Below are 12229 nucleotides of genomic sequence, written 5' to 3'. Positions count from 1 at the left end.
GATGTTATATTTGTTTAAATCTGAAGTGAAAGCAAAGTGATATAACACCCAGAGTGGTAGTAAAACTCACGTTTAGTCTTGGAACATTGTGTACAGTCTATTATGTGTCCCCTATGCAGTGCAGTGTGTCTTTCATCCATCTTTTCACCCTTACAAACACAAATAATACATTGAGAGGATTACATGTTCATTTCCAGATATAGTTACATATAATTTGTGGTTCATTTATCCATATTTAGTATTTCGAAATTCAACAAGTTTAACGTGGGCGCTTTTATTTTGAATAAATCTTTATTTCCATACACCGGAGGTAGGTGGGCGGAGCTCCAGAACACGGATGTAACTAGCTAGCTGCTAAGGACAGAATCTTGTTTCTCAAGCTAGCAGTTGAACTGTTTGTTGATAGATAGTCGTCCACGGAGCGGGACAGTCCATGCGCGGTTATTGTTGGATAGACTTAGCAGCTGAATCCAGACATTGAATTACATTTGTTCACTGTCCCTCGGTTTGGTTGGTGGTTTGAGTTGAGGTAAGTCTCAAAATAACGTTGGTAGTTCGCGTGTGTCACTGATAGTCGAAATGATTGGCTTTCCTCCAGTGCCACTGTGTCTGTTTCGGGGTTTGGCTTCATGATGTAGCTAGCTAGCAAGCACTGTTCAGTACTGTCATGATTAGCTAGCAACATGTATTTTACAAATTACGGGACTACAGTGTAGCTAGTAAGCATACAGTACTATTTGTTGAGAAGACTAAAAGTGTGTGTGTGTGTGTGTGTGTGTGTGTGTGTGTGTGTGTGTGTGTGTGTGTGTGTGTGTGTGTGTGTGTGTGTGTGTGCGCGCTGTAAGTAAGGCTGCTGTGCTGTTACTGACTGTTGTCCTAGGTTATGTCCTGCTTTGGAATCAGCTAGCCTAGACTAGGATGCCTTAATACCCTATACACAGCAGATACACACACACTGACACACACATACACACACGAAATTCCCCTTGCCTTCCTGAGTGAACAGCAGAGACATGAGTTGTCATGGTTACTTGCTACTGTCTTTTGCATGGTGTATCAGTTAGTATGCCTACAACATGTTAAAAGTCAGTGTCACACACAGCTAGATAACACTTGGTAACACACCACCACTTGATTTACTACTGGTGTTACAGTGGCTTCTCTATGTGCTGCTAAAACTTCCCCTCTGCGATTAATAAAGTACCACTCTACTCTCCCTGTTACACTTAATGGTCTAAGTAAAGTAATACCTAATACGTAATGCTACCTAACCCAGGTCACAACAATAATGCCAGAGGTTTCATGAAAAGTAATGTGTTGCGTGTTCTCCAGGCAAAGAGCCGTGGAGCGTGCGATGGGGGGCTTGGTTCCGCTGCTCCTGGGTGGACTTGGGGTCTTGCTGCTGTACCGACTGGTTCTGAGGCTCAGACAGGGGGCTTCCATGCAGGGCTCAGTGGTGGTCATCACTGGAGCCAGCTCCGGTCTAGGGAGAGGTTAGTGTTGTGTTCACACATTGGTATTGGGAATAATAATAATAATAATATGTATATATATATATATTTTCTGTTTTGTTACTATTGCAGAATGTGAAAAGGTGTGTGTTATTCTGTGTGTGTCCTTTTTTTTTCCCCTTTCCTAACACCAGGGGAGCCACCCCTCCTAAATTTCGTTGTTTGGTACCTGTACTGTAGCAATGACAAATAAAGACCATTCCATTCCATTCCATTCCATTCCTGTCCTGTCCTGTCCTGTCCTACCCTGCAGAGTGTGCCAGGGTGTTCCATGCTGCAGGAGCTCGGCTTGTTCTGTGCGGGCAGGACAGAGGCAGACTACAGGAGCTGGTCCAGGAGCTCACAGCTACCATGGAGCAAGGCCAGCGCCAGGTACACACACACGCACACACACACGCACACACACACGAACACACACACACACACACACGAACACGCACGCACACACACACACACACACACACACACACACACACACACACACACACACACACACACACACACACACACACACACACACACACACACACACACACACACACACACACACACACAGCTACCACAGATTAAGGCCAGCAGCACAGGTACACACACTAGCATACCAATCACAGCAGACGTTCAGTGGCGCACACACACACACACACACACACACACACACACACACAGCTACCACAGATTAAGGCCAGCAGCACAGGTACACACACTAGCATACCAATCACAGCAGACGTTCAGTGACACACACACACACACACACACACACACACACACACACACACACACACACACACATACATGCATACTACATACATACTAACCACAGCAGACATCCAGTGACAGTAACACACACACTGTGTGCTGTTGTGGTGATTCTGGTGCATCATCCCCAAAAAGCGAAGCTGACGTAATGAACACATCAACAACAACAGTTGCAGTGGAGTTGCGTCATGAAGATTGACAGTTGAACTAAACTCTGTTTTCCGTCCTTCCTACGATGTCGATGTCAGACATACACACCCTGCACCGTGACCTTTGACCTCTCCGACGCAGATACGGTTGCCAGGGCTGGGGAGGAGATCCTTAAGTGCTACGGCCACGTGGACATCCTGATCAACAACGCCGGGATCAGTTACCGTGGCAACATCTTGGACACGCATATCTCCGTCCAGAGGGATGTCATGGAGACAAATTACTTTGGGCCCATAGCTCTTACAGAAGGTAAACCAGGTGGGAGGGTTAGAATGAGGCTTGAAGACAAGAATGGGGGAATATCACTACAAGCCAGTGCAGAAAGTTGGTAGAGCCTTATCCAAAAGATAAAGGTATTAACTGTAAGACTGTAAAACGAAAAGCATTTATTTGATTCAGTTGTGAACATGCCCGTTGTGTATTGGAGGCAGGCGTTTACTATTGGCGAAGTCCAGTACATGACTGCTCTCACTCACATGTGATGATAGATACACTGATTTTCATTCATTGTTTTTATAGAATGAATTTCCCTGTTTCACATTTGAAAACACTATTATTTAGAATGTACAACAAATGTTAAATGGAAAAGACTGGGTTGTTATAACGAATGTAGTCGTTGCGATCCAGCTCACCGTTGGATAAAAAGCGATCTTTTAACAGGGATGATGATATTGTTCTTATATAATCAAGATGTGACAAAATGGCGCCGGTTGGGTGGCTGCCAGTTAAACAGCTCAGTCTTACTTCTACTTTTTTAGCCCTTTTTTAGCCCTTTTCAACCTTTTATTTCAAACTTTTATCTTTTATCTTTTAACCGGAGTGCTCAATATGTGCCTGATAAACGGAGGAGTGCGGGTGTATTCCAGAGAGGAGCTCATTGCCCTTAGGAGTCGAGCTACTGTTCCTCCAACAGGAATGCCCAGCGAAATAAAGACACGCAGACGAGGAACGAGGGCTGGAGCGTTCGTGAGGGCGAGGGGAGACAGACAAGCCAAGAGGACCTACCTGCCGTCGGTTCTTATGGGGAACGTCAGGTCGCTGGTCAACAAGGCTGATGAGCTCTCTGCTCTGATGAAGGGACAGGGGGAATATGGGAAATGCAGCCTGCTATTCCTGACTGAATCCTGGCTGAATCCTGGTATCCCAGACGGAGCGGTAGAGCAAGATGGTTTCACCATGGTCCGCGCGGACAGAACGAGAAATAGCGGTAAGATCAAAGGAGGCGGGATCGCTGTGTTTGTTAATTCCAAGTGGTGCAAGCCAGGTCATATCACAATCAAAGAGCAAGTCTGCACTCCAGACATAGAACTGTTGGCGCTAGGTTTGAGGCCAGATCTCTGTCCGAGAGAGTTTTCCCATGTTGTGGCCGTGACTGTTTACATTCCACCAAGCGCGACCCCGGCGCGCGCAAATGACGTCATCCATTCCTGTATCGCGGGGATACAGACCGCTCACCCAAACGCATTTATCATTGTGAATGGGGACTTCAACCATGTAAATATGGAAAAGACATTGACGGATTTTACCCAGTATGTCACATGTAAAACAAGGGAGAACAAAATACTAGACAAACTATATGCCAATGTGAAGGGAGCCTACACATCCACTGCCCTCCCGCCACTAGGGGCATCCGATCACAACATGGTCTGGATGGAACCAACATACACCCCTATCATAAAAAGGCTGCCTATCACCACCAGGACTGTCCAGCAATGGTCAGAAGACGTGGAGGAGGAGCTGAGGGCGTGTTTTGAAACAACCGACTGGGGGATGTTCCAGAGAGTCCACGGGGAGGACATAGATGGTCTGCTAGACTGTGTCACAGACTATATCAAGTTCTGCGAGGAGAGCATCGTCCCCATTAAAAAGGTACGGTGCTTTCCTAACAACAAGCCGTGGATAAATGGGAACATCAAGAACCTTCTGAAAAGGAAGAGGAGGCTGTTTAAGGCAGGGGACACTGAGGGAGCCAGGGCCACTCAGAAGGAGGTGAAGAAGGAGCTGAGAGCAGCCAAAGAGGAATACAGGAGGAAATTGGAGGGCGGGCTAGAGGCCCACAGCTCCAAGGAGGTGTGGAAGGGCTTCAAGAAGATCACGGGCCACAAGCAGCCACATACTGTGGTGGAGGGGACCCGAGAGCAGGCGGATGACCTGAACTGCTTCTTTAACAGGTTTGACCAACCATCCCCCTGTCACCCCCCACAGCCCCCGACCCTCTCCTCCCCTCTCCAATGTACCGCACCCCTGGCAACAGTAGCCCCCACTCCCCCTGACCCCCTCACACCCCAGCAGCAACTGCCTCCCCTTACCAACACCAGGAGCCAGGGAGCATGCTTCACACCTGGAGACACCGGTACTCACAGCTTTATAACATCTGAGCAGGTGAGAAGGCAGCTTTCCAGGGTGAATGTGAACAAGTCCAGAGGTCCAGACAACATCAACCCCAGGGTTCTGAAGGTGTGTGCTGGAGAGCTGGCGGACACATTCCAACATCTCTTCAGTCTATCTCTAAGACTGAGGAGGGTGCCACAGCTCTGGAAGACCTCTTGCATCGTCCCAGTGCCAAAGAAGGGACGGCCCAGCACCCCAAACGACTACAGACCTGTCGCCCTGACACCACAGGTCATGAAGATCCTGGAGAGGCTAGTGCTGCAACACCTTAAGCCCCAGGTGAAGGACTTCCTGGACCCCCGGCAGTTTGCATACCAGGAGAGCATGGGGGTGGAGGATGCCATCATTTACATGCTGCACAGGGCCTACACACACCTGGAGAGGCCACAGAGCATGGTGAGGACCATGTTCTTCGACTTCTCCAGTGCATTTAACACTATCAAGCCATCACTGCTGGCTGACAAACTAGCAGTGATGTGTGTGGAGGACTCCCTGACGGCTTGGATCCACAACTACCTCACAGACAGGCGTCAGTATGTGAGACTGCAGGGCTGTCAGTCTGAGGTGGTGGTGTGCAACACCGGTGCCCCCCAGGGAACTGTTCTGTCACCCTTTCTCTTCACCCTCTATACCTCCGACTTCCAGTTTAGCTCCGACCAGTGCCACCTGCAGAAGTTTTCGGTTGACTCCTCTATCGTCGGTTACATCACAGACGACAGGGATGAGGAGTACAGGGCCCTGGTGGAGAGCTTTGTGCAGTGGTGCGACACCAACTACCTTTTGCTTAACACCAGCAAAACAAAGGAGTTGGTGGTGGATTTTAGGAGGAAGAGAAAGACCCCAGCCCCCATCACCATCAAGGGGGTGGAAGTCGAGAGGGTGGACTCCTACAGGTACCTGGGAGTACAAATTAATAACAAACTGGACTGGACTGACAACACCGAGGCTCTTCTCAGGAAAGGGCAGAGCAGACTGTTTTTCCTGAGAAGGCTGAGGTCTTTCGGTGTCTGCAACAAGCTGCTGCAAATGTTTTATCAGTCGGTGGTTGCCAGCGTTCTGTTCTTCGCCGTGGCCTGCTGGGGTGGAAACATCTGTGCCAGGGATGCTGCGAAGCTAAACAAACTGGTGAAGAAGGCCAGCTCTGTGGTGGGGACCGGGCTGGACAGCCTAGAGGTGGTGGCAGAACAGAGGATGGGGAAAAAACTGGCGGCCATGCTGGCCAATCCCTCCCACCCGATGTACTGCGAGCTGGCGGGGATGAGGAGCAAGTTCAGCCACAGATTTGTTCTCCCCCGTCAAAGTACAAAAAGATTTGGACAGTCCTTTGTTCCAGCTGCACTCCGACTCTACAACCAGGCCCTGCAGGGTGGGGGAGACCTGGAGCTGGAACTTATGGAACTTTTTACTTATTGAGCCTCCACTGTTTTATGTATTTTATTGAATGTTTTCTGTTTTCTGTATTGAATGTTTTCTGCCCTAACTGAGCTGTTTGACAACAAAATTTCCCCATTGGGGACAATAAAGGTTTTCAATCAATCAATCAATCAAAGATTCTCAGTTTAGAATTCATGCAGTAAATTCCCTCAACCATGGAGCAATTGGCCGTGTAAATCTAGCTCAGTAAAAAAAGAAAAAATTATTGAGGCCTCTAAAGCAATAACAAAACAAAAAAAAGAACAGTGCATGATACCAGGCACTGTAGCGTATTATGATTTTTCACACGTCTCAAAGCAGCAGTCTGCCACCAGTGAAACAGTTTGTCTCAACCTCTCTGGGTAAACAACACAGAAAGCACAGTGTTTCGCTTGAAAGGTATAACAAGACTGTTTAAAAAAGCGACCGCCCTCAAGTTTTGTTTCCAATGAGAAATTGTAAGGAAATAGCAGCATAAGGTTCCCCTAGCAGTATGCATCTCTCAGATCAGTCCGGTGTGCTGCTGAAACCACCAACCTCACAATACTTTTACTGTGAAGCTACACATCTGAAGGCAGTTTGTAAGCCCAACGGCCGGTCTCTTTGGCAGCAGATGAAGGCTTTAACTCCCTCTCCACCCACCTCCCTCCTCCCTCTCCACCCACCTCCGTCCTCCTCTCCACCCACCTCCCTCCTCCTCTCCACCCACCTCCCTCTCCACCCACCTCCCTCCTCCCTCTCCACCCACCTCCCTCCTCCTCTCTACCCACCTCCCTCCTCCTCTCCACCCACCTGTAGCCCTCCTGCCCTCCATGGTACGTGTGCGGAGTGGGCATGTCGTGGTCATCAGCAGCGTGCAGGGCAGAATCTCACTCCCCTACAGATCCGCCTGTGAGTATTCCGTTCGCTTTACCCATTTTTTATTACCAGGTCATTCTTAAACTTGTGTTTAACAATGCCGTGTCAATGGCCAAACGCTGTGTTTTCGTGTTCTGGTCAGACGCGGCCTCGAAGCACGCCACCCAGGCCTACTTTGACTGCCTGAGAGCGGAGATGGAACAACACGGCGTGGAGGTGACGGTGGTCAGCCCCGGCTACATCCGAACCAACTTGTCCATCAATGCCGTCGTAGGCGACGGCTCCAAATATGGTGGTAAGGGAGAAGAAAGGGGGACGTGTGTGTGTGTGTTGGTCTTATTCTCTTTGGTTTGTTGACTCGAAGGATCTGAAAGGATTTGAATTCGCAAGATGGTACACTTGTCAGATGGTACACTTGTCAGATGGTACACTTGTCAGATGGTACACTTGTCAGATGGTACACTTGTCAGATGGTATACTTGTCAAGATGGTACACTTGTCAGATGGTACACTTGTCAGATGGTACACTTGTCAGATGGTACACTTGTCAGATGGTACACTTGTCAGATGGTACACTTGTCAAGATGGTACACTTGTCAAGATGGTACACTTGTCAAGATGGTACACTTGTCAAGGATTTCTCCCATTTATAAAAAAAAATTCAGATCCACAACTAGGGATGCTCCGATCTGGATTTTTGGGGCCGATTACCGATCACCGATTTTTTTTCCCTCAAGATCTACCGATACCGATCTTTTTAAAAATACATAACTGTAGGCCTACTGACTGGATAATAGCCTACATATTTTTTGCAAGTATTGGTATTAGACTCGCATTCATTGATTCTTTTCATTAGCAATGCTGGGTGATCTGTTCTGTTGCATATAGAACAATGATAATGTAAGTTAGCCTACTTTATCAATTCTTGATTCATTTCCATTGCTTCTCAACACAATACTAGATATAATAGCATAAATAACAGAATAAACTCACACACTTACTTACACTGCATAGCCTACATACTGAGATATGGCACACACACACACACACACACCCACCTCTCACAGGTACACACACACCTCTCACAGGAGGGCCACACACACGTACAGCTACACACACACGCTATATTTACTAAAACACACACACCGTTGCTACCACTGCAAGTTTGAAGAAATTATAACTTCACATGCCTACAGTCGAATCGCCTCCTACGGCGATTATCGTATCGTGGCCTCTTGTCTTATCATTTCACGTGGCAACATATCAGGGCTTTGGGCGCAGCTTAACCAATGGCACACGAGCAATAAGTGTGCAAGTTTTGATGATGTCTCTCATCCGCACGCGTCGTATTCCCACGCAGTGGGTCTGGCAACAATAATACATTTTCCGGTCTGACTTTTTAAATAAAAATAAAATCGATTCTACGCAAGTCTAAAGCACACAGAATCCATTAACATTTTTATTTTGAAAGTCTCACCCTGTGTCTGATCCTGATGTTATAGAAGCAGCGTAGCAGCAGGGTAGAAGCGAGGTAAAGGGGGACGCGAGACAGTCTAGGGCTGCGTTCGTAAATTCGCTCTGAGAGCGCCGGAGGGCACACTGGGCTCAACGTCATAAAGGGACCAAGTAATTTGATTGGACAAGAGGCATTCCATGACTGCTGGTCAGATTTCCAGAGCGAATTTACGAACGCAGCCTAGAACTACACCACTCGCCGACTCGTTTTTTTTCATAACACGAAACTTGAACCACTCAATATAATAAAGAACAGTTTAACGATCACTAAATACTTTATGGATTGGATTCACCATTCTCGTTTGCCATAGACTACTGTTTGGTAAGGCTTTTGTAAATACTTTTGTTTTGGGACGTGTTTGTGTTAGGGGCTGTATGATCATCTAATGATGTGTAGTTATGCGTTTCTAGCATGTCGATGTTCTATCAGGTAAATTAGCTAGAACTAACCTCCATACCCTGGTTCAGAAGAAGAAATCAGTCCTTTGTCACTTACATCGTCGTCCTCTATGAAACTTTAAGGTGGATTGGTTACCCTAGATGGTCTTCGTGACATTTCACAATCACAAACATATATGTACAGAAACTCACTAAAGTATAAAACACAGCTAAAATACCGCTTCTCTTGAAATCACTCTACAGCTCCTATGACGGTTTGAGGTCAATGCATTTGTTTTTTTGGTGAACTACCGTAATAATACCGCACATATAGTTCAAGAATTACGATAGTTTGAACGAACCCTGTAAAATCCTGTTGAGAAGTTATCGCAACATAGAAATAACGTTTTCTCACAATAAAATAACTTAAAAGATCGGCTTTTGCGATCGGCCATTTTTGCCGATCACCGATCGAGTCCGATCGATAAATCGGAGCATCCCTATCCACAACAAGGTCCGGCAAGGGATGGGATGAGGGTGTGGTTTGGGATTGTATTTATCTGCTTTTTTGTGTGTGTTATGTGCGTGAGAGAGTTCACCTGTGTGTGTGTGTGTGTGTGTGTGTGTGTGTGTGTGTAAGTAATTGGTTTCTCCCTGTTCCACATTGGATCTAGTCCTGGACAAGACCACAGCGCTGGGCCGGGATCCGAGGGACGTGGCCCAGGCGGTTCTGAAGGCTGTCCGTCACAGGACTAAAGACGTGCTGCTGGCTGGGCCCCTGCCCACGCTAGCTGTCTACCTCCGCACCCTCTGGCCGGCCCTCTTCTTCAGACTCATGGCCTCTCGGGCTCGCAAGGAACAGAAGCCTAAAGACCAATGAGAGGGAGGAGAAGGGAAAGAGAGAGAGAGAGAGAGAGAGAGAGACTTGTTGAGTCACGGTATGAGATAGTTATAGCCTACTATAACATAATTTCTTATTTCTCTTAATTTGAGGAGGTTCTCTCTGGAAGCTGTAGCACTTTTTTGTTTTTAAACACCATCCATCTACAGTGGATGATCAAAGGATGCTCACCATGATTGAGGAAAAACCCCAAAACAACTGTCCCACAGACCAGGAACACTCTCCAGGAGGTAGAACAACTGTCCCACAGACCAGGAACACTCTCCAGGAGGTAGAACAACTGTCCCACAGACCAGGAACACTCTCCAGGAGGTAGGTGTGAATGTGTCAGAGACGACCATCTGCAGAAGACTTCACCAGCAGCACTACAGAGGATATACTGCAAGGTGCAAACCACAGGATGGCCAGATTACGGTTTGCTTGTGGAACACACTGGCACTAACCCTAATCCTTTAGCAGTACATTGAGCAGTAACACTGGTGAACCGATAACCATACATTCTCCCGGTATGATAACCGTAGAGTTTGACAGCATGGTTTACAATAGAACCGGTGCATCCCTAGTGGAGACAAAAAGAAAGCTAGGATTACTGGACTCACGGACACTACAAAAATTATTATCATGTTTGATATTTGATCAGAGGAACAGAGAGCATGTAGATGTTCAGAGAAACTATTACAACTTGTGCTGACATCTCTGCAGTGTCCTGAACTGGCCACAGTAATGAACCTACTGAACCTGCTTTTGTGAAATACTGTACAACTGCTGTGATACAAGTGGACCAAAACAATATTATTATGGGAAAATTGCCATCTGCTCAAATTGTCCTGCTGTTCTCTTTTGTGGACTGGCATTTTGGCAGCGGTTACACCTGTTATTAACATGCTATTTTGCTATTTTCTTTGGTGCAATACTACAGTATAGACACAACTAGTGATTTAAACTTCTTGTCACAAAGTCTAAGGACTTCTACAATGTTATGTGATTTCAATTAAACTGGATATTGGAGGACAACATATTCATAATAGGCATCACTTTAGTGCTATTGTTGTTACTTCCCTCCAGGGAAAAAATAAGAAGGAAAAAGGTTTGTACACTGCATTGTTCATCTAGTGGCAGAGCTTCAAAGGTGTCTTCAGTGTTTCAGATACATTACCTGTTATCTACAGTAATCTTTAAGATTAACATTTAATCTTAATTATGTATTTATTCATTTAAATTAACATTTACAGTCAAATATCAATAAAGTGTTCACTGTACTATTGCTTATTTTGGTGCTCTTTTTTTTCAAGATTAGTGAGTGTTTTTCTATCCCATTTAATTCATTTTTTAGGTGTCTCCTCACTCCAGTTATTTGATATTGTGTGTTTTATGTTTACCCCTAAAACTCCCCACCCCACCATTCCCCTGTTCTACCTTATTCTAAACAGTGAAGTAGCTGCCATTTAGTGACATTTTAGTTAATCCCGCCCCTTCATCACCCATCTTTGATGACGCGGATGGTTCCACTTAAATTGGTATGAACGCGGGCTCGTTCGCCAGACAGCAGCAAGGTTCGGAGGTTCCCGAACGCGAACCGGAACGGTTCTTTGCCGGTGTGAAAGCCCTATCAGATCAGTCCGGTGTGCTGCTGAAACCACCAACCTCACAATACTTTTACTGTGAAGCTACACATCTGAAGGCAGTCATGTAAGCCCAACGGCCAAGACAAGCTCATATAACTCCTATTTTAGAAACTCTACATTGGCTTCCTGTTAAGTTCAGAATAGATTTCAAGATCCTTCTGCTTGTTTATAAAGCTCTCACTGGCATAGCACCAGAATATCTGAAAGACCTTTTGCTAGCATATCAGCCCAATACACATACTGAACAACTGGTTCCACAGCTGCACAACAGCGGAGAGAAACGCGCTACAGAGAGTCGTGAGAACAGCACAGAAGATCACCGGCGCCCCCCTCCCCTCTCTGGAAGAGCTGTACAACACACGCTGTCTCAGGAAGGCCTCCAAGATCTCCAGGGACCCGACCCACCCTGGGCACGTACACTTTATCAGGCTGCCCTCGAATAGGAGGTACAGGACCCCGGCCGCTAAGACAAACAGACTGAAGAACTGCTTCTACCACAGGGCCGTCAAGGCCCTGAACACAGCAAAGGCCTAAGTTCTGGGCCCAGGACAGTCCGGACGGATTGTATGGCAGCTAGTGCTGAGGCACAAACATGTACATTTCAAGCCTGCAAACTGGGACACTTTAAAATAACGTGAAAAAATACTTTTTGTGCAATATGACAACCCTAG

General features: G+C 46.7%; 1 protein-coding gene across 1 annotated transcript; it reads left to right on the top strand.

Annotated features, from left to right (window-relative positions):
• Window positions 1-394: 394 nt before the first annotated feature.
• dhrs7b (dehydrogenase/reductase (SDR family) member 7B) lies at window positions 395-11186 on the top strand. The gene is made up of 7 exons (XM_080523917.1): window positions 395-529; window positions 1333-1493; window positions 1765-1883; window positions 2516-2726; window positions 7080-7172; window positions 7282-7434; window positions 9707-11186. Exons 2-7 carry the CDS (start codon window positions 1355-1357, stop codon window positions 9910-9912), a joined length of 921 nt encoding a protein of 306 aa, XP_080380043.1. The 5' UTR covers window positions 395-529; window positions 1333-1354; the 3' UTR covers window positions 9913-11186.
• Window positions 11187-12229: the final 1043 nt, after the last annotated feature.

Source organism: Nansenia antarctica (genome assembly GCF_963989245.1).
Source record: "Nansenia antarctica genome assembly, chromosome: 2".
Classification (NCBI taxonomy): Eukaryota; Metazoa; Chordata; class Actinopteri; order Argentiniformes; family Microstomatidae; genus Nansenia; species Nansenia antarctica.
Note: the sequence above shows the minus strand (reverse complement) of the source record. Positions and strands in the feature narration are given on the sequence as shown.